This window comes from Balearica regulorum, chromosome 4, assembly GCF_011004875.1.
Source record: "Balearica regulorum gibbericeps isolate bBalReg1 chromosome 4, bBalReg1.pri, whole genome shotgun sequence".
Taxonomy (NCBI): Eukaryota; Metazoa; Chordata; class Aves; order Gruiformes; family Gruidae; genus Balearica; species Balearica regulorum.
The window spans coordinates 53,238,817-53,260,038 of record NC_046187.1 but is presented as its reverse complement, the minus strand read 5'-3'; the positions used below and the strand labels follow the sequence as shown (position 1 = coordinate 53,260,038).

The 21,222-nt window shown below is 38.3% G+C and overlaps 1 protein-coding gene across 1 annotated transcript; it reads left to right on the top strand.

The window, feature by feature from the left end:
* The first annotated feature begins 1,676 nt into the window (after window positions 1-1,676).
* On the top strand, window positions 1,677-18,214 carry LOC104630262 (OCIA domain-containing protein 1). The gene is made up of 8 exons (XM_075752204.1): window positions 1,677-1,822; window positions 2,641-2,725; window positions 6,114-6,167; window positions 6,650-6,697; window positions 10,886-11,015; window positions 13,214-13,422; window positions 14,777-14,926; window positions 17,768-18,214. Exons 1-8 carry the CDS (start codon window positions 1,772-1,774, stop codon window positions 17,803-17,805), a joined length of 765 nt encoding a protein of 254 aa, XP_075608319.1. The 5' UTR covers window positions 1,677-1,771; the 3' UTR covers window positions 17,806-18,214.
* Window positions 18,215-21,222: the final 3,008 nt, after the last annotated feature.

Sequence of the window (21,222 nt, the reverse complement as noted above, 5' to 3'; positions counted from 1 at the left end):
GAAATAAATTGCTTTCATAAGTCTGCTACAGTCCCATAAATAAAACTATCGTCAGCCAATGAGGCCAAAATCTTTTGCTTTCCAACTAATAATGTGCATAATTGATGTCTGTGTATTGGAAAGTGCTTCATTAGGGCAGGCCCGGGGGCGGCGGGGTTGGAATAGATGAAAGTTGGAAGTGATTTGCGTTACCAGGCAGAGCCATCTCATGAAAATTAGGAACAACTTTATTGTGTTATGAAAGCTACGAATTAAGAACCCCATAATATATAGTTTCTGGTTCTATCCTCCCAGCTTATTTCAATAATCCAATTCTCAGAATCTCCTCTCTGCTGCAGCTTTCTTAGTGCAGCCAGCCACTCCAGGCAGCCAAACCCACTACTTCACACATACTCCTTAGTCCATTTCTCCTAGGTCCTTCGCATGCTCCCAGTGTTCATTTTCTAGTTGCATTCTCTACTAATTTCAGATGCTTCGCATCCAAATTCCCTACTAATTTCAGGCACCTTCAAGCCCTAAAACTCTCCCTCTCTTATCTTCAGGCATAGCCCTTTTTTTGTACAGCCATCAGACAGTAGCAATTGAAACCTCTTCACTTGAATTCCAGGGCGAAGAGACAATGGCTTGCTCCAGGAAAGGCTGAGAGGGAGTGGTGCATTCCAGGCAAGTAGAGGCAGATCAGGATATGGTGAATTCAAGCTACAGTGCTGAATGTTTACAAGAAAACACCGCAGCATACATTGCACTATCAGAAACATCTATTTTATTTTTTCCTCAGCTTTTCCTGATTTCTGATAAACTGCAAGCATCCCCTTATGCTGCCATTTTAACAGCACTAGCTAGAGGCAAGCACATCAACTCCTTCTAATCTCCCACTTCAATACAATTCTAACCACCAAACTTCTACCACTTTTAAGTTCAGACAGCTGCCCGCCAGGTCCTCACTTGGTCCTAATTCAAATAAACTTTTTTAGGTAACAGGCATCCTTTCTTTTTCGTTAATTCTGGCCACGTATCTTTAGCAACGAGTTAACATACCTATTGGCAACATACCTAATGTTCAAGCTAGGCATGGACAGATAAGTCTTTTGTTACCATTTATCAAAACCAGCAAGACAGTTACAAAGCCAAGAAGTACCAATACAGATACTATCGCCATGCAAAACAAAACCAACCACATCAGGATTACATTTAAAGGGATCCACTGCTTCTGAAGCAGTGCCTGCCCTCAAACATATTAGAGGGTGGCATTCTCTAAGCAGACAGGAAACAAGACAAAGCACAGGAAGGAAACATTTTTAATTGAAATGAATGCTCTGAGCCCCAACCGTTAACTCGAAGTCCTTCCACCGCCCTCACTCAACTTTCCCAGCGAGGAAACACAACTGCTGAACCCAAATAAACACACGGCCCTTGGCCACAACCCCGAGTTCACCGGCAACGGCGTCTGGGCAGCACCGCGGCCCTCACGGCCTACCCCGAGGCCCGCCCGCAGAGCTTCTCCACCGGGTTTCCACACAGGGGAAGGCTGCGGAGCGCGGGGTTTAAGGAGCGTCCACCGCTCAGGCAAGGCCCGAGCAGGAGCCTTAGGGCCTAACGATACTTAACGGGGGCGCTCGGTCCCGCGACGGCGGCTAGGGGCAGTCCCCGCCGCGGGACCGAGCGCCGCCAGCGGCTGCCCCTCCGTTACGGCCTCCACGCATGCGCATGCCTCCACTATCGCGTCGGCTTCCGGGTCAGCGGTCGTTCGAATTGCCCTCCCCGTCCCGCCATGGAGGCCGGGCAGGGTCCCGGCGGCGGGGAGGTCGGTGATCCGGCCGAGGTATTGTCGTTCGCTCGGTGGCGTTGCCTGTGGGAAACCGTGAAAGCTGCGCGGGAGCCCCGTGGGGCTTGGGGTTGTTTCTGCTGAGGGTGAGGCGACAGGCTCGGGGCCTGTACGCACCCTCCGCAGGCCGGGGAGGGGGAGGATTCCTGTCAGCCTTTCGCCCGCCACTGCCTTGAGCTCCCTGGCGGCCCGCGGAGGTGCGGGGGTGGTGCCCTTGAGGCCTTTCCGGCGGCCTTTCGTGGGGGTGGGCCCCGGCAGGAGGTGTTCATCTCGGTACCGGCGGCCTTCTCGCATCTGCCCTTCTCCCGGTCGGCGATCTGGCAAGGTGCCTGGTCGTGCGCCTTTCACGACAGGAGAGGGTCACGCACCTCTGGTAGAAACTTCTCGCTCTCTGGCACAGCAGCTGGCCAGCTTGCACTAAATATATGCGTGTAAACGGGCAACACACATTGTGTAATTAAAACTCTGGCAAATACTTTAAAAAGGGATTTAATGTCAGAATTCATCAATTTGGAAGGCTGGTTGCCAGGACCAAAGCAGGCTTTTTCTGAAGAAAAAGGAGTGGACTGAGTTGGGATTTGAGCATGCACAAAATATTTTCTGCTTTCTTAGGTGTTTTGTAGAAGCATTGGATATCTTTAATGATATATTTCATGTGACATTTATAGACAAAAGGCACCGGTTCCTTGAAAGCTTCCTGTGTGAAAGTACAGGCACTACAAGGTGTGAAAGTTAGATGAAGTTTTTAATTTAAACACATACACACACAACCTTCCTTTTGCTCATTCTTTTCTAATTTATTTCCCTAATAAAAGAGGGAAGTACCTAAGCCTTATGTGCCGACAGAGGAGGAAAGAAGACTCCTCAAGGAATGTGCTGAAGAGAGTGCCCGGTATAGAGGTGAGAGCAGTTTGCTGGTAAACTTGGTTTGCTTTTCTTCCACCCTTAGTTTTTGTTGTTATCTAGGCATTAAGGAAGGCAGGCCTGGGTTAATATATCACAACAGTTCATTAACAAGCTTCACATGGTCTAACGTTGCACTCCAGTAAATGTTGATCCGTGTAGGATTTACATTTATTAAGAGTTTGCAGGACAGGAATTTTGTAAAAGGTGCAATGTATTTTGTAACGTTTCTGCTTTATAACAAGATCCCTTCATATTTTAAATTAGGGTGCCTATTAAAAGTCTGAAAATAGATACAGTTAACGGAGTCTCTCGTTTATTTATGTATCTAAATATTCTTTTTTTTTTGTTATTTCCACCTTTTTATTTTCAATTTTTGTTGTTATCTTTAGAATGCAAGAATAAAATAGTTTAACTTTTAACCATTGCTTTCCATCTTTCTGGAGACTTGTGAAGAGAACAATGTATAAGTGGTTGCTCAGCTCAATTTTTGGAGAAAATTTCTGTGTCTACATGGCCAGATGTTTGGTCTTTTTTCCCCTGTAAATAAATCTAAGATTCTCAACCATGATTCTGCAGTCAGAAATGATTTCTGTACTACAGCTAGTACATAATAATAAACTTGCATTATTTTCACAGAATACTCTGTGTGTCATCTTAATTTATTTGAAATATGAAGGTTGTGTTGTTTGGTTTTTTCCTTCTCACAAAACATTGGGAAATGATGGCATTTCTTCTTAACACGGTTTCTGTAATCCAAAGGTTCAAGACTATACCTGTTTTTTATATACCTGGTCAAGAGGTTTGACCAAGCTTTCTGATGCGATTGTTCCCCACTATTTTATCACACACTAGTGGATTACTCCTGATGCTGATAGGTGGTTTAGCAGAAACTGGGACAGACAAAGAATTTAGCGGCTGATTTGCTAAATTTAGCACACTGGGGCTCTGATTTCTCCTGGCAGCTAGTACTTTCAGGGGCAACTTCTAAGGCATTGTGATTTTCAATTAATTATTCAACGTTCTGCTTTATCTTTCTCCACTGCTTTGGGATTCTCCTCTTCCACTTTTATTCAAATACCTGGGAACCTTCACCTTGTTTGTTAAAATCTAGCTATTTTCCTTATATTTTTATAAGTGAAAAGAGTCAGGTTCATTAGTAGTAAGATGGCTTATGGTTATGGCTTATTGATAATCTCTCTCCTGGAAGACAAGAGAGGAGGGAGTTGTTTGTTCTTGAGTTGTTCTGCTGTGAATTCTTGATTAGCAACGTAACTTACTGCCCTGTTCATCTTTATACAGAGACTAAAGAAACAACATGATGCTATTGTTGAGAAGCCCCAAATTAGTGTCTTCAGTAATTTCACTTTAGGGAGCTACAACAGTAATTGAAAGATTTATTTTTTTCAGGAATTGTGTACTGTGCTGTTATGTCACTGGGAGAGCCTAAAGCCTGTGGCTGTTTTCCACATCTCCTGTCTTTGTTTCATTGTTTTGCATTTCATGTACCTAGGTTGTTGCATTCGCTGTATTAAATATAGATGATTTGAATGCCCCTTTGCAAGAGGTACGGGCTGGCTGTGTGACTGCCCTGACGTCCTCACTTCTCATTGTATCAGTTCTTGTTAGTCACAGATATTACTATAATTTTGGGAGTTTTCAGTTTGTTTATTCAAATTTCAAGGTGTAGCCAATTTTTACCAGTTGTTACAAACCCTCGCTGTCTGGCAGTAGTTTCTATTGACAGCTTTTATTTCAGAAAGGCTTCCTAGTCATTTCATAATTCAGTTTAATATATGCTTTACTGGTATTACCAATTTTTAATCACATTATCATAGAATATAAATTCTAATACTGTAAAAATTCACGTTACAAACTACAGTTTTATCCTTCACACTTTTAATCTCACTAACAACATCAAACCAGATCGATATGGCTTTTTCCCCATAAAACCATTTTGACTAGAGTACTTTACATTCCCATCCTTAATTATGTGCTGTTCAGGTATCAGCCTTCCATTATTTTTCATAGGATTTATTGTGTTCCTGAAGCAGAAAAAGTACTTTTTGTCCATAGCAGTGAAAAGCATTGATATTTTGTTATTTATTAAGCTGGTTTGGGTTTTTTTTCCCTACGCTTGAATAATTATTCATATTAATTTTTATCTATGAACTAAATTTTCATTTACATATTACTCTTTTAATTTCTAGTTACCATTTTAGGTATGCTCACATACTAGCAGCTGTTTCCACTAAAGTGCATAACCTGTCTTTGATGTCCAGAATATTTGTGTTGGGCCTATAAATCATTTGAAACCTCTAAAGGTTAGACTGAAATCCTCTGTAATAAGTTATTTTGGATTTTTTTATTTTTTTAAAACCTCCTCTTTGTTTTGTTTTGTTTTTTCTTTTCCTCTTACAATTTAGCTTCAAATCTGAACTATATCAGAAAATCTAGAACTCAAATTTTGGAAAATCTAGGTCTAGAATCTCTAAAAGCATCAGGGTTTTAATCTGTAAGAGATTGGAAGATTTTATTCTTTATTCTGAAGTGTTACTGTAATCTTGTTTGTGAACCAAGGAGCCAATACTTTTAAGAAAAAGTGACATCCAGTCATATTTACCGTAAAATGCTGGTTGGACTCCTAACCTAGTTTAGACCCGTCAGAATTTGTGAAGGAATAAACTGTTAGTTTGCGAAGTATATTTTAATACTGTGCTGTCCAAATTCTAAAAAAAAATCTAAAAGAATATAATTTCTCTTCAAATATGGACTTAATTAGCAGATTGTGTGCATCAAAACACTATAAACATCTAGTGCTGTTGCAAAAATTTGAAAAAGCTGCCCTGTTCTTTAATTTGCTGATGAATAAAACAGGTTACCTAATTTTAATCAGTGTAGCTCTATAAGAGTTGGATTTTTTCCAAAGTTCTTATGTTAAAACAAAATCAAGACTTTTGGTTATCCAAAATTTTTAGAAGCGCTGGCCTCTATGTAACTGCCTTCTGTCCTGAAGAACTGTGTGTGCCTCTCTGGTTTAAAGTTCTGCATCTTAATGCTGTAGCAGTTCTAGCTAGACTTGGCATCTTGTCCTTAGAGCTTTAGCCCATCTGGCATTGGCTTTTGTATTTTAGGAAGCATGAAGTCTAATGAAGACAGGATGACTCATTAACCAGTACTGCATAATTTGTATTAGGGCTTAAAAACTGGAATTGAGAATGTTTCTTAATTTATATTCAGTTTGTTAATTTATATATACACACTTATATTCTTATACAAATGAGCTTAGCAAGGCCTAGCAACTCTCATTTTATTGCGTATTTTTTTAATTGTGGTTGAAAATATTGAAAATCATATTTTAAGCAACTTTTCTTCTTCTTCACAGCTTTTCCTTTGGCTGCAGTGAGCATGCTTGCTACTAGTTTCTTAATTAGAAAAGGTAAAGTGTAAACATACTTTGGGTTAATTTAGATTTGCTCAGATGAAATATTTCTGTTGTTAATAAAGCTACTATAATAATATAATGTCTGATCTACTTGTAATTGAAAGAAGTTCAGGCTCTTCAGCTACATGACTTGCAGTTTCTAAAACTAAAGGAGCAAACCTTTAAATTAAAATCAAATTCATGTTCATTTTATATTGTTTGACATTCAATATCTCAGTGATTATGAAACAATACATTCTATAGTGTGTAGTAATACCCTGTGTGATATGGTTAAAGAAGTAATTCTTAGATCGTTATAATTTTATGGGGAATTCAGATGTTAGGCTTTCTTGAATTTTCTTCAACGTTAAGTGTAAAAGAGTAACCTGCAATTTACAAACATAACTACAAACTAACCTACAAACATAACTATAGTTGATGTTTTTCAGTTTAATTCTTAATAACTTATTAGTAATTATTTTGATCCTCATTTTCAGGTGTTCTAAGAGATAGCTCAAGATTTGGCTCTTTTACAAAAGTTGCATGTAAGTAAAAGCTACATATAAATTCAGCTTGTATTCATTCATGCCTTAGGTTCTGGAGTCTGTTATGCAGATGTAATTCCCATGAGACTAGGTGGCTGATTCACTGTGACTCCACTCTATAGGATCATAGAGTATTTCAAGTTGGAAGGGACCCATAAGGATCATTGAGTCCAACTCCCTGCTCCTCTCCTCGCAGGACTATCTAAAACTAAACCATATGACTAAGAGCGTTGTCCAGATGCTCCTTGAAGTCAGAGAGCCTTGGTGCCGTGACCACTGTCCAGTGACCAACCACCCTCTCAGTGAAGAACCTTTTCCTAATGTCCAATCTGAACTTCTCGACACAGCTTCATTCCATTTCCTCGTGTCCTGTCGCTGGTCACCAGAGAGAGGAGATCAGCACCTCCCACTCTGCTGCCCACATTGAGGAAGCTGTAGACTGTGATGAGGTCACTCCTCAGCCTTCTCCAAGCTGAACAAACCAGGTCACCTCAGCTGCTCCTATTGCCCTTGAGAGTCTTGCCCTCAGACTTTTCACCATCTTGGTCATCCTCCTGTGGACACACTCTAATAGTTTGATGTCCTGCTTATATTGAGGTGCCCAAAACTGCACACAGGACTCTAGGTGGGGCTGCACTAGTGCAGTGTAGAGTGGGACAGTTGCCTCCCTCGACCGGCTAGCTCTGCTGTGCTTGGTGCATCTCTTAGCTGCCAGGGCACACTGTTGACTCATATTCAACTTGCCATCAACTAAAACCCCCAGATCTCTTTCCACAGGGCTGCTCTCCAGCCTCTCATCACCCGATTTGTATGTATAACTAGGATTACCCTGTCCCAGGTGGAGAATCCAGCACTTAATAGAATCATAGAATCAATGTTTACATTGGTACCACTGTGCCTGAAGACAGGGGTAAATGATCTCATGTAGCCAATGAGTAAGTTTCACTGTGCTGCAGTTAATTCTATCAGTCAGCAACTTTTTAGATATGTTTCTTGACTACAACATCTCACACTGCGAGAACCTCTTCAATGTCAAGAGGAAGAGCAATTAATCTATTCACCATCTTTGAAATTGTGCAACACATTTTTGACAAGTTTTGTCAATAGGTTTTCCATAAAATTACAAGATTTCAAATATGCTTGACAAGTGTAATGTAAGAATTCAAGATAAAAAGATTGTAAATAGATACTGTACAAGCTTACTTTAAATTACTTTGCCAGAGTACACCCACCCCTCCCTTCCTAATTTGAAGGTCTTTATTCATGTGTCTCACTTGTCCCATTCAGGCTATTTTAGTGCCTTTTTTTCCTGTACAATTGTAGGAAAACAGCAATTTCATGTGAATGATTTTGGATTAAGTATAATAAAAAATAAATTAACCTTTTCAATGAAATACATGACAGTAAAACAGGAAGTTGCCATCTTGCCAATCTGCCCAGATACAGCCAGTTACTTTTACCCTCTTCCCACTGAAGTAAACGGTAAAACCCATGATTTGTGGTGGAGGAAGTGTTGTTTAAAGCAGATAAATGAATGTGAGAGACTAGGGCTGCCATTTGTTTATGCTAAATTCCACTTGCTGTCTTTGAACACCAAACAATGTTATAACATAAACTTTTCTAATACCAGGGAAATAGTAATTCTATTCTTTATCTCCTGCACATTTCTAGTTAAGGGCTACATTCCTCCTATTTAATAGAAATAAGTTTTGAAATCAAGTGAAAAAAATAAGGAGCAGCTGGAGTGGACCAACAATTCTTGATGTTAAGGTTATAAGCCAAAACACTTCTGGCTTCTCCTTTTCGATGTACGCTGGTAGGCATATGGATGTTCATTTTGTACTGAAAGAATTTTCCATAAATGTGTTTTGGTTGTTTTTCGGTAGGTAGCTTTGCGTGATTTATGTGCATTTTAAATACGGGGATTTTTCTGGGACACAGTTGAGGTGTAAAAGGCCTGAGTTAAGCAGTTTTCGTTTCATCCTCATATTGTTTAGGTCAGATGCCCCTACTGTCTACAGGATCTTCCTGAAAACTGTTGCCAGGGACATAGTTTACAGGTCCAAATTATGTCTCATAATTTAATTGCACATTCCTCCTGCAGTGAAATCTGATTAAAGGAAACAATGCAGTTGTGTTTTGGTTTGGTTTTTTTTTTTTCCCCTCCATGAGCTCTGAAAGAAGAGCATATGTAATTCCAGGCCCCGCTGCTAACTCATAGCAAGCTGTTGTGGAACAACAGTAAGAAAGTTCTTGCTCTTCTGGTGTCACTGATCTGAGCACACTGCTTCTGCATCTATTGATTACAATAGTCTGTCTTTGATAATGGTGTGTGTCACTTGTGATTGTTAGATTCTTCTTCTGACAAGTATCTATGCCTGATTACAGTGCTTGGCCTTTTATATCTGACTAACGTAGTTGAGTCAGGACTTTTTTTTTAGTCTCCATCTTGCATCTTACCCTGCTTTGCCCCTCTTGGTTTTATCTGGAAGTTGAGAGGTGTTTCATTTTCTAGATAGGAATTTTCAGATTCCAGGATGATGTTCTGCCTATAGGAATTACTCATAACTTTTCTCAGTAGTCCTCTAGGCACTCTGACAAGTTAATGGAATTTCTAGTTAGTCATGACCACTACACTACACTGACAGCATCCCCTTCTACATAGAGCTATTGGTCCTCTATCCCTCTTTGGCAGAGAAGGGTAAGATCCATATGTCCTACTTCATGTTAGCCTGCAGTCGGACCTTTTATCTATCTGATCAGCTTCTCTAAGGTCTTGTCACAGTGAATGCAGAAGAAGCAGAGAGCAACGGTGTCTAATTTACTGTGCTGACTTCAAAAATGTGGATCATCTTGCTGTTAGTTCTGTAATAAGAGAAACCAAATATTTTAGCCAATAATCACTTCGGGTGAAACATCTTTCAGAGAGATGATTCCACTCTTCTTAACTGGAAAGCCCCAAGAAAAAGGAGACTTTCTCTTTGTAATTTATGCCAAGATTAATCACCTTTGCTGCCTAGCTTTATTTTACTAAATATTTAGTTTCAATTCTTGTTGGACCGTTTTTCCTTTTAGGGGCTTGTAATTTTTCCCTTTGCGCATATTTATAGTGTTTGAGGTGTCTTCCAATTTTTTTGACCTGCTAAACAGCTGAACCCTTACATTTCTCATTTGTAAACTTCACTCATAGTTGTGGCTGTTCTTCTGTCTTCCCTTGCAAAAGGGTTTTTGAAAATACAAACATTAGAACAAGAATCACAATTTCAGTACCAGTACAGCAGGGGAGGGTAAAATCCCCTTTTATATTGAGTCCCAGGCAATGTAATCTACAGCGTGAGGACCTCAGAGGATTAATGTTACTGGTAATTAACTCTTTCCTGACTTAAAGATGATTGAGGGTCTTTAGTCTTTGTATTTGGAAAATACTCATCCTTTTCTCCTACAAAGTCAACAAAATTCCTGTTAATTGCCATTGAATCCTTTGTGCTCCTTTATACTCTGACCCACTCATAAAAGTTGAAGGAGCCAGTTGATGGAAATCATCAGTTTTAAGCCCAGAAAGAACTAGCATCATAATTTCTTCTTATGTCCTGTCTAGCAGATGGAAATATCTCATGCACTAAATTGAAAGCGTTTGCCTAGAGATTGCAAGGGTTCAGCTAATTCAGTTGTTTGCCCTCTGGCACCCATATCATAGAATCCTCTTCAGAAGATACTGAGCCTAATTCTAAGTTTATTTAGACTTTTCTTCATACTCGTGAAAGCCTTTTCAAGATCTGACTCTTCTGATAGATTAAATTAGCAGAATTTACTACTTTTCTTTATTCCTGACTGGCTTATCATCTTTGATAGTTAATCGTTAGTTCTGGATCTTGGGGGAAAACTGGTTGCAAATATTTTCCTTTTTATGTCACCTTTCATTCCTCAAGTACTAGCTGAAATCATCTGATGCTCATGCCACATCTAAATCATTGCTCTATGTCTCTGTTCAGCTGTTGCATTTGTTTTTATACCTTTTGTCTGCAAAAGAAGCAGAGAGAGATGATTACTGCGTGGTTTTGGTTTAGATCTAAACTGTTTTTTTCTTTTATTCAAGATACTGTATAATTTATTTGAAATTATTATTTTAAAACTATGTTGAATGTTATGATACAGCATATAAAACCGTCTTTTTTTCTTTTAAAAAAGTTGCTGGAATGTGTGGATACCTGGCTGGAAAGATATCCTACTTGCCAATCTGTAGCGAGAAATTTAAGAAACTGAAGGATTCCCCGATAGGAGATGTTCTACGACAAGCTCAGAGACATAGTTCACATAAGTAAGAATTTAATTCTCTTTTAAATGTAAAACTTACTTTTGAATAGGACATTTTAAACACTAACAGATCAAGGCCACATTTGCACCTTTCAAAGACCTTCAGAGCTGCACCTTCCCTCTTTCCTCTATTACCCCAAATCTACCACTTTCAGGAGGCTGTATCAATTGGCCAGCTATAAAATACACATTTTGAGCTCTTTACATAGAACTGGTCACTTTCAGGAGTAGAAAAAGAAACATTTTACTTAGCAAAATGTATTCCTTGTAAATTAAGATGTTGTTTTCCCATGGAATTTACTTACAGTAGTGTGACAGCAGAAGTTGCCTTTTTAGTTTAGAAGTAAACTAAGTTAACCGAAATAAAAGTGTTACATTCTGGAAGTTTTTCCCATAGTTTAGTTTGATTGAAGTAGGAAGAGGGTGGAAATGATTTCAGTGTTTATCAAAGGAAAGAGCTCAGTAAACAATATTAGTGCAGGAAGAAGCATGGTGGCCAAACTTACGGCTGTTTGTTTAAATCCTTTACATCTGTAACAGCATTATGCTGTACATATGAGAAACTCATCAGGTTCTTAAAACTATTTCCTGTTTTGTTCCAAAATGTTTTCTACCTCAAGTGGTTTTTAATTGCAAACTGCTTTTGGAATATCTCACTTAAAGCCTTGACTCAAAACTGGAAGAATAATGTTTGGATAGTGAGTAGTAGTCCTGCTAGGTATGTGCTAAGATTTGTCAAATGTTTGTAAAGGGCTTGATTAAATTCTTAAGTACTTTATAAATTCACATTTATGACAGTTTTGTCTGCAAGATTTACCTTTATTCTGAAATGTTTCAATTTTTATGGCATTGAATGCCATTTTAGGAATTACTACTTTATACCTTTACTGTATAAACTCCGCTGAATTGGAGCTGGACTTGTCCCTTCAGCCCACTCCAGTTTCTAATAAGAAATTGTCATGATCATTAACTGTGTTTACTCTAGGTGAGAACCTGTTTAAATGCCATCATCTGCTGCACCAAAAAGTCCCTTCAACCTTTAATGGTCCATTCTTTTGGACCTGTAAAATTTTATTTCCTAAGTGATAAATTCTTTTTTTTTTTTTCTTGGTTGAATGGTTAATGTAAATTATTTCAAATTGCATTATTGTCTATACATGCTACTCTTAAGTCAGCAACAGAAATCATTACATTTTCATAGTCATTATAAATCTACTAATTAATGTATTTTGGTAATTCTTATTTTCAGTTAAAAATAGGTAAAAATAGGGAGCTAAAAGATTAGATAGTTCATTAAAGCTGTGGTTACATATACTTTAAAAATATAATTGAGGCAATAAAATGGCTTAGCTCTGTATGTTTATTGTGAGAATAAAGCGGACTCATTGTAAATGTTTTTCATATGAAAGGAAAAACATTTCTTCTTCTTAGCTGAAATTTAAAGCAAAAACCGAATAAATACTCTAGGGACATTCTAGTGGCACCAAACAGTGGCATTCTTGATAGAGACATGTTGTGTAGTGGTTTGCAGGGTCCTTCTGAGTATGTAATGAATGCTTTAGAATATCAGGCATCGGTTTCCAGAATATTATTTATATGATCTTACTTTTCTCTCTCTTAAGAGAAAATTTGTTAATGTTTCTGCTGAATTCAGCAACTCGATAAACCTTTATAATTTCATTTCCCCAAGATAGCTCTTCATTCTCCTTTTCTTCTGCTGTTCAGTACTGATCAATTACAGCAGCTTCTAATGATGAATGGGTTTAAATTGCAAATTCTTCCTAAAAGGCCTCTAAAAATAACTATAGTTGATGCTACCAGTAGTTACATGGGCACACCCTGTACTGTTTGTGTCTGATGTGCTTTTTCTGTCTGAAGACTCCCTGGGGGAAGGGATTGTCATTTTTGTCTCCTAAAGTGCAAAATACTTTGTCTCTTTTGTCTTCTGTTTTGGAGATTTTCAGGATTGTGATAAGTTTCTGGGAGGAAGGGAAGAGTGTTGGGGATGGGACTGTGTAGATCTTTGCAATGTAAAGAAAACAAAACAAACCACCTCAAACTTGAAGATGATAATTCATGTTGGAAACTAAACTATTTAAAATAAAAGAGTATTTTCTTGACCTGCACATATTGATACTTTTATAGTTCAATTTTTAACTTTAGTATTTCTGTATTTAATATTATAATTGTATTATTTTCCAGCCGTTCCAGTCGGAAATCTGAATTTTCAGACATGCCTTCTCAGTCATTTACTGAATCTTCTTCTCCGAGAGCTGGCTTCCCACTTTCTTCTACCTATTCAGATGATTATAGTTCAACAGATAGAGCCCTCTCAAGCTATGAACCCGTACCATTCAGTGCTTCCCTGAATGAATCTTCACCTACAGGAATTACTGATTACACTGTGCAAGGTGTGTTTTGTCTTAAGACTACAAACTGCTAAATATTAAGGACTCCCACCTTTCTCTTAGATACTTCTGTTACTGAACTGTGTATTTTCATCCCCTGCAAACATACATGGTACAATAGAGTGGTTTTGAATGAAACAGCTTGAAGTTCCCAGAATTGTTTTTACACAGAAGTTAAATAGATGTATGATTTTGTATTTTAACTGTAAACTAAATTCAGGGTTTTTTCACGGTTTGTAGCTCTAATTGCAAGTAAAGATGGTAAATTAACTTAAAAGGTTTAATCTGTTGTGAAACTAAACCTGCAAAAGGCTTGGCCTGACTTGAAGGTTTTTTTGGTTGAAATGAAGGTGACTACGTCATCCTTTCACCGCACTAAGGAAACCATAGTTTCTACCATTTGTCTGCTAGTCTTTCTGAGGTTATTTCATTTTCACCAACGGTGGTGCTGTAACTGCATACTACTATCATTCACTGATATGAAACTGTTTTTTATAACGTGGCAAACGTTTAAATCTTCTGAGAACTGAATGCATATTGTGTTCTGTCCAGCAACAGCTGATTTTCTCACAGAGAACTAAAATGGTTTTCAAGTACTTTTCTGGGCAGCTGTTTCCCTCCTACCAGTATGAACTCTGTCCTCAGCTACTGCAGGGGAAACACATGATTCTGAATTCAGGTCTCTCTGGTACGCAGAGGAGGAAGTTACTGTCAAATGCAGAGTTTTGTACCTTGAATTAGTTCGGATTTCTTAACTCCTTTATGGAAAAGGTTTTATTTCACAAAAAAGCCCTTCCTTACAACTTGGTTTTAGTTATATAAAAGTATCAGATGTAAATATGTCTAGGAAATTACAATTAGAAGAACCTTAATTATAGAACCAAGGTTCTGAATTATAAATTTAGATAAAAGGATAAAATGTTTATCAGGTGACATATGATGGATGTAGTCCTAATTCCTTGAAAGCAGAATTTAAAGCCCAAATGCACACCCTTGAGCTTCTTTTAGATTTCTCTTCAGAAATCATAAATATATGAAATGATAATTATAAATTTTACATAAAGTGACCAGAACTATTTTATCCATCAACAGCACACGGTTGTTAGGATTTCCATTGGGTAAAATGAAGAGAAGGAATTAACTGCCAGTCTTCCAAAGCAGTTTGGCAAAATGAAAAGGATAAAAGGAATGGATTAATTAAAGACCACATACATTCTCAGTTGCATTTAGAATTGCAGCTGTCCTGCTCCTTTTCAGTTGGGATTGAGCTGTAATCAGCTGGCAGTCTAGAATAGGTTGTAGCCAAGTTTTGGTGCGTGACACCATTTCTAGTATTTGGTGTTTGTTTTGTTTTCAGATCCTGCTCCAATTCCAGAAGAAAGTCGTAAAAAAAAAGGCATCACATATGAGGAATTAAGGAATAAACACAGAGAGACATATGAGGTAATGCTACCACCAAAGGCAGAAACTCCAAGCAAGTTTTCACAGGAAAAGCCAGTTAAGGAAGGTAATCTACTGATGTACAGAAATACGTAGTAAATTCAAGTATTGGCAATAATGTTAAAAATGGGTTAATTCTGCTTAACCTTTAATCAATTTATTTTTACAGTATCTGCAGGTATCTCATATGTGATGTAGTCTGTAGTTTTAAATTTTTTTTTCCAAAAATATTTATTTTCCAATAGCAAATTATAATTCCTCTTCTCCAACTGTTCCTTGGTGCCAGACCGAAAATCTCAAAACTTTTGGTTTGTTGGATGTATCGAGCAACCTCTTTCAACAAAGAATTCTCTGAGCTCAGAGCTACAGTGAAGAGTTTTAGCTATGGAAGGGGGTGTATGTTTTAGATAGCATTGTTCTCTCAAAATAGAGCACATGGTTGATGGTTTTGAAGGGGGGGGTATTTATTTTTATGAATTGTTTCATGTGGAATTAGAGGATTTCTATAGAGGCATTGTTTGTAGAGGTTCATTTTCTACATTAAAACTTAAAGGAAGGAAACAGTATTTGGCAGCAATATTGAGATTTGTTTTCACAGTGAAAAACAAAACTTTAGACAGCAAAATAAGAATGCAATGTCCTGAAGAATAAGATGCCATTCAGTCAACTTTTTGACTTGTTCAGTTTTTTGAAAAGGAGACACAGAAGCGATTCGTAATTGCTTGCTGTAGAACTTTTTTATTTACCGTGACATCTGTGAAAATGATGTTAGCAAGAGCAGTGTTTGTCCATTTAACACACTGCTGGACTAGTCAGCTTGAATCGTTTGGGTTTGTATGCAGTGTCCAGTCCAGTCTTGTCAGCCATGTTGCAACAAGATTTATAGGAATAGCTAACGTCTCCTATCAGGCATAACAGGTGGTAGTAAGTATAGAAAAACAGACTAATGCAGAAAGTTCTGAAGCAGTAATAGTAAGCTTTGGAACAGTGTTGCTTAAGAGTGTCAGTCTGTTTCATGCATGTGAATTACTTTCACCAGATCATCTGTCTTTGGACAGACCTACATGGTCTTGAAATAAAAATTATAAACAATTATCGGGTAATGATTTAAATCTGTTATTTCAAGGATTAAAGCCTTCTTCTCCCATCACATGACTATGCCAAATGAGACATTAAAAAGCCATTGAAGCTGTAATTTCAGATTGCTTCTAAATTCCATCAGCTTGAGACTTCATTGATTTACATGCTTCTTTTTCAAGATGTTTGTCCACAAATAGAAAGCCTAGACATGTCACTTGAAAACCATACACAGAAATTTTAAGCAACATTCTGCAGACCTTGCCATATTCCATGGCGAATCTTGTGTCTGTGAAATGAGAATATGCATTCATTATTTTAGTTTTAGTTATTTGAGGCCTATAAAAGACCTCTATAAAATGTTGATAAAATATTGCATTCTGTCTCTCATGTTGCTGCATTCCATTTGATGGTTATACTCAGGCTCTGAGAATAGAACTACTCTGAGCAGTGCATGAGATTTGTAAATAAACTTTTAAGAGTATCTCTTTGTATTTGTAGGGAAAAAGAGTAAGGAGGGAATACAAAAGTTCAGAAGTGTTTTACAAGTGGAAGCGCATTTAAATCTACAGTTCAGGGATTCTACTGATGTTGCAGGCTAAGATCTGATTTAGCTTCTTGTGTCATGCTGGACCCATTACTTGTATGCCTGTTCATACGTCCTGAGTCATTATCCCGTTGTTCATCCTCTTATCTCTGTGTTGTGGGAACCAGACCAGCAAATAAGAGATAGTGGTTTCGGCCCTCTGTTGCAAGGACATAAGGGAAAACAAACCATGTTTGAAACAGTTTTAAGCATTCCCTAACTTCCATCTGGTGATGCCCTCCCCAATCATTATAGCCGTACGAACACGTGGATCTGCACGGTGATTTGGAGGGACCATTTCCCAGGGAAGGAGTGCAGCCTGCTCAGCTGCCGTGGTTAATAGCAACGGAAATCGTGAGAGAGCTGCTCATTGTGCCTCACTGCAGTGTCAATCAGCTGAAGAGATTTGTCGGCGTATTATGCTAACTTTGCTGACATCTCACTGATACAAGAACTGTGCATTCTGCTCTATTCCACTGGTTCTGCTGCAGATTGGTATTAATCAACAGTGGGCTCAGTAATAAACCTGCAAGTAGGTTTATAAAGGGGTGCTGGACTAGTGTCAGCATTCCTACTGGACCATCTAGATCCATTCTTTACCCCGCCAGTGGTGGCAGTCGGTTACAGACTACTCTGCAGCTCACTTGCGAGGGAGCATCTTTTCACCCTCTGGTCGTTGTTCGGTTACGCATGACACACTTCTGAATAAATCTGTTAAGACCAGTACCCTGGTGTTTTTCTAGTCTCTGACTCACTCCTATACTAAAGGAAACTGCCAAATAATAAGGGCTGAGTAGTTTCCTAGTAGGGATTACTGATTTTTGTTTGTGTATCTTTGAACGTGTTTTTAACTATCCTGAATCCATCCAATTGTGCATGTAAGGAGATTATGTAGCCGTGTTAGTTACTGTAACATTCCTTGCCTGTTTCCTCCAATTGTCTTCATTTCATCCACATGTTACATTTGTTTCAAAGTAATTACAAATTTTGTAGAGCAGGAATTAGCACAGTAGGCCTCTTGACTGAATATTAATTCATTAAAGAGTAATGATTAACAATTTCTTCTCCCTATTTATTCAAAAGTAGCTTTAATTAGATGTCTGTTGTGCTGTGACTGATGCTCTCCCCACTCCCACTTAAAATGACAATGCATTTCATCATCCTTTTCAGCGCTTTTCAGTGTAAAAGATAAACTTTTGCAGTTAAATTAAGTCATCTGTGACTACTTTTTCTTCTTTTCTTTAGTTAAAGTAAATAAATACGGAGATACCTGGGATGAGTAAGAGCTGAATGAAGAACTGAAGAGAATTACCTCCTGTCAGCTAACTTGAACTTCATCTAGATTAGTCACAAGTATCAGCACTTTTGGTGTGTTCTGCCAGGCACAGCTATTAATAAATGAGGAGAAAATCCTGACTTGCAAAAAGATTTTTAAAAAAAAAAAGTAATTAGGCTTAATTTTTTTTAATTTTGCATAAATGGCAAGCGAGGTTATTGTGAGTTGTCATGACTATAAACCATTTGTGCTATTGCTTAAGAATGAAGAGTGTAACTGGCAATAACTACTACAAATGTATAGCAAAAGGTAAAAAATATATGTAAATAAATGTGATCACGTGTATTGGGAAGGGAAAAATATCAGAATCTTCTCAAATTTTCAAGACTTGCATTAAAAGTTACCTGTAGAACTCACCTCTCGCTTTGTTTTGTCTGAAGGGGATATGTTGTTGTCATGCTTGGTTAGTAATGTTTGGAATGATACTGTCAACTAGTTGGGGAAGAAGGGCTGCGGAACCTAGCCACACTCTGTGCACTAGCAGCAGAGCAGTGTGAATGAGAAGATTATTTTGGGCGGGTATGGAGAAATGAGGAGGGAAAAATGGGGAGGGGGGAGATAAGGCTGCTTAGAGAACCGATGCTACTTGTAACAATCAAAACAGGAGGGTTGCTTTCAGAAGAACCAATCTGCTAAAAAAAAAAAAAAAAAAAAGGAATGTGCTAATCAGATAATCTTCAGGTTGTATCAGAAGCTTAACTTGCAGAGACTGCTTCTCGTGGCCGTGATGAGAGATCTCTGAAAATACACAAAGTCTGCCAGAATGGTATTGCTGTGGTTTTTGTGCGCTATTCCAAAGCTGATTAGATTTATCATGAAAATATTCACACTTCTGCAAGTAACAGGAGGCAGAAGATTTAGATGATAAAACCGGAGCGGGTTCCTGTGGTGGTGGTTTTCCATTTGTAAAAAGAAATGCTTTTTCTTTTGAACGAATGAAAATTTTGGATCAATGAGAAGTCTCCAAGTGAGAAAACACAGGAGCAGGCTTATGGCATTGAGGAAACAGAAACACCTACAAGAAACAAACTATTGAACAATAAGCTTGCCAATAAAAATACTTTATTATTATTATTATTATTTTGGTGGATTTGGGATAATACTGGATTTTCTGAAGTAAAAGAACACAAGGATATAGCAACTTTTCCTCAGGAATCTTAATGCATGCTTACACTGCAAGTTGGTTTTTTTGTGTAAGGGAACCATCATCTCAGGAGTTGACTATATGAGTTAACGTAAATACCTCTGCAGTGTGGACACTGCACTGAAAAGTGAGACCCCCTCTATTTCTTGACTTTCTCTGCGAAAGTTCCTGCTGTGCAGTAAATAAACCTATGTGTAATCAAGTATTTGATGATGCTCTGGAATCCCGGGGCAGGTTGAAGGCCTTATGCTCCTGTTTCTGGCTGTTCTCCAGTTCCCAGTCTCGGGACATTTGCCACGCTGCACACTTGAATCTCCTGCCAGTACTGACTGTTGTGTACGTGCCACTGTACGTAGTTTGTCTTGCTGTGTACTTCTAGTTATCTGTGTGTTCATCTCCCTGACAGAGTACTGACTAGGGACCAGCTGGTACGGAACAGACTCAGAAGAGGGCAGAGTATTTAACCCTATGCCGTTTAAGTGCTGAAAAGTTCATGCCTATTTCAGAGCCAGCTCTCGCAAACTATGATGTTTGAAGAATGCTCATTTTGTATGCTGGTAACTGATAATTAGCTGTTAATATGATTATCACAGTTCATAGCAGTATCAGAAGCCTGTGATCTGAAAATGAGACTTCCTTCAAAGTGTCTTGCCTCAAATTAATATTTTCAGTGGGCAAACACAGCATTTTATATAAACTGTATTAGAAATTTTTTTCCTTCCTTAGAGGAGAAAAGGCACATATCTTACATGATTAATGTTTTAAAGGTTTAATGTCTCTGCTTAAGGTAGGATTGTGTATATGTAGGATTTCTAAATTGAATATAATGTTTTCATTCTGGGTTTGTTTTTTTTTTTTTACTTGGGAATAAGTTAGGTTTACCATCAAACAGTTTAAAATTCTTTGGCTTTCGATCTCGTCCTTAGTAAGTATTAAATACAGGAGAGTTGACAATCATCTTGGCTGTTAACTTGATAGGGTATTGAAAACTGGTATTTCGGGTCATGTCCAGTTTGCTGTAGCAACATGTGTGTTGAACCCCTGATTCACTAAATAGCCACGGGAATTCACCCTGTGTCCTTCCCTCTCCCTCCCCACGTGCCGTTAGCACCGCTGCCTTTGGAGTGGGTTTGTTCCAGCCTCGTGGTTTCATGGCGGCTGCCCCGTTACCCCTGAGCGGCTCGCTCATACTGCGCTTACATGACTTTTGGGGATTTTTAACTGCATCCGAGTGTCTTGGAGCTGATGGCTGGGTTACTGTCACTGAAAACAACGTCTCTAGATAGAAATAACTACTGAGAATGGTGAACGTGTGAACAAAGAAAGAAATGCGTGACAGACCCCTCTTGGTTTATGTTTACATGTATTTCCAGCTAATACACACCATATTTTTCTTAATTCATTAACAGACCAACTGTTTTCCTGGAATATAAGTCCTACACCACTCTTCAGAAATCACAGCTACGCATTTCACTTTGCATTACCACTTGTATTTCCCATCGGGTATGTTTACAGTCTGTTTACAGACCTAACCGCAAAGACAGTGGCATTAAAAAAGACTTGAAGTTGTCGTCTGAGCCATCATACCTATATCTACGTTAATAAATGTGAATTAATATTTATTGTAAAGCTAAGTAAAATTTCTTTTGTTCCGCAAAATCAATTTTAACTAGATAAAACCTCCTAACTTATACCTTAAATCACACACCAGGAAATGAGTCTGAATGCTTCACTCAACGTTTCTAAAAATCCCTTTAACTGCTAAAACTAAAACTTTTAAAAATAAGCAGTTGCATGGCAGTTTAAAGGAGTCAGTAGTATTATCCTCAAGTCAGTTGTTACTAACACGCATGACCACAGAGAGGGGTTTGTGTAAATGTGCCTTAGCTCTTCAACAGCTGGTAAAGCTCTACCAAGAATCCTGGCCTGGAATGTTTTTGTCTTCCCCCAAAGTAGCAGGCATGTTTATAGAGTCCAAAGAAAGTAACAGTCCCACCTTTCCAGGAGTTTGTTCCTACTAAAGTTGTTTGGAATGCATCTACACCTACACTAAAGAGAAAAGTGTAAATGAAAAGTAATTTGACGAGCTGAATGAAAGTTAGGCAGATTTGCAGTAGCCTAGGGAAATTGTGTACTATTCCAAACTGAACCCACAACTTTCTTGCCTCCGTGAGTTTCAAGAAGAAATCCTGACTTGTCCACTATCTGGTGGAAGCTAGA

Excerpts from the sequence above, each read along its gene's own strand:
- LOC104630262 (XM_075752204.1), top strand. The coding sequence starts at position 1,772 with ATGGAGGCCGGGCAGGGTCCCGGCGGCGGGGAGGTCGGTGATCCGGCC. Across the intron at positions 2,726-6,113 it reads AGAGAGTGCCCGGTATAGAG|CTTTTCCTTTGGCTGCAGTG; the intron begins GTGAGAGCAGTT and ends TCTTCTTCACAG. Across the intron at positions 14,927-17,767 it reads GGAAAAGCCAGTTAAGGAAG|TTAAAGTAAATAAATACGGA; the intron begins GTAATCTACTGA and ends TCTTTTCTTTAG.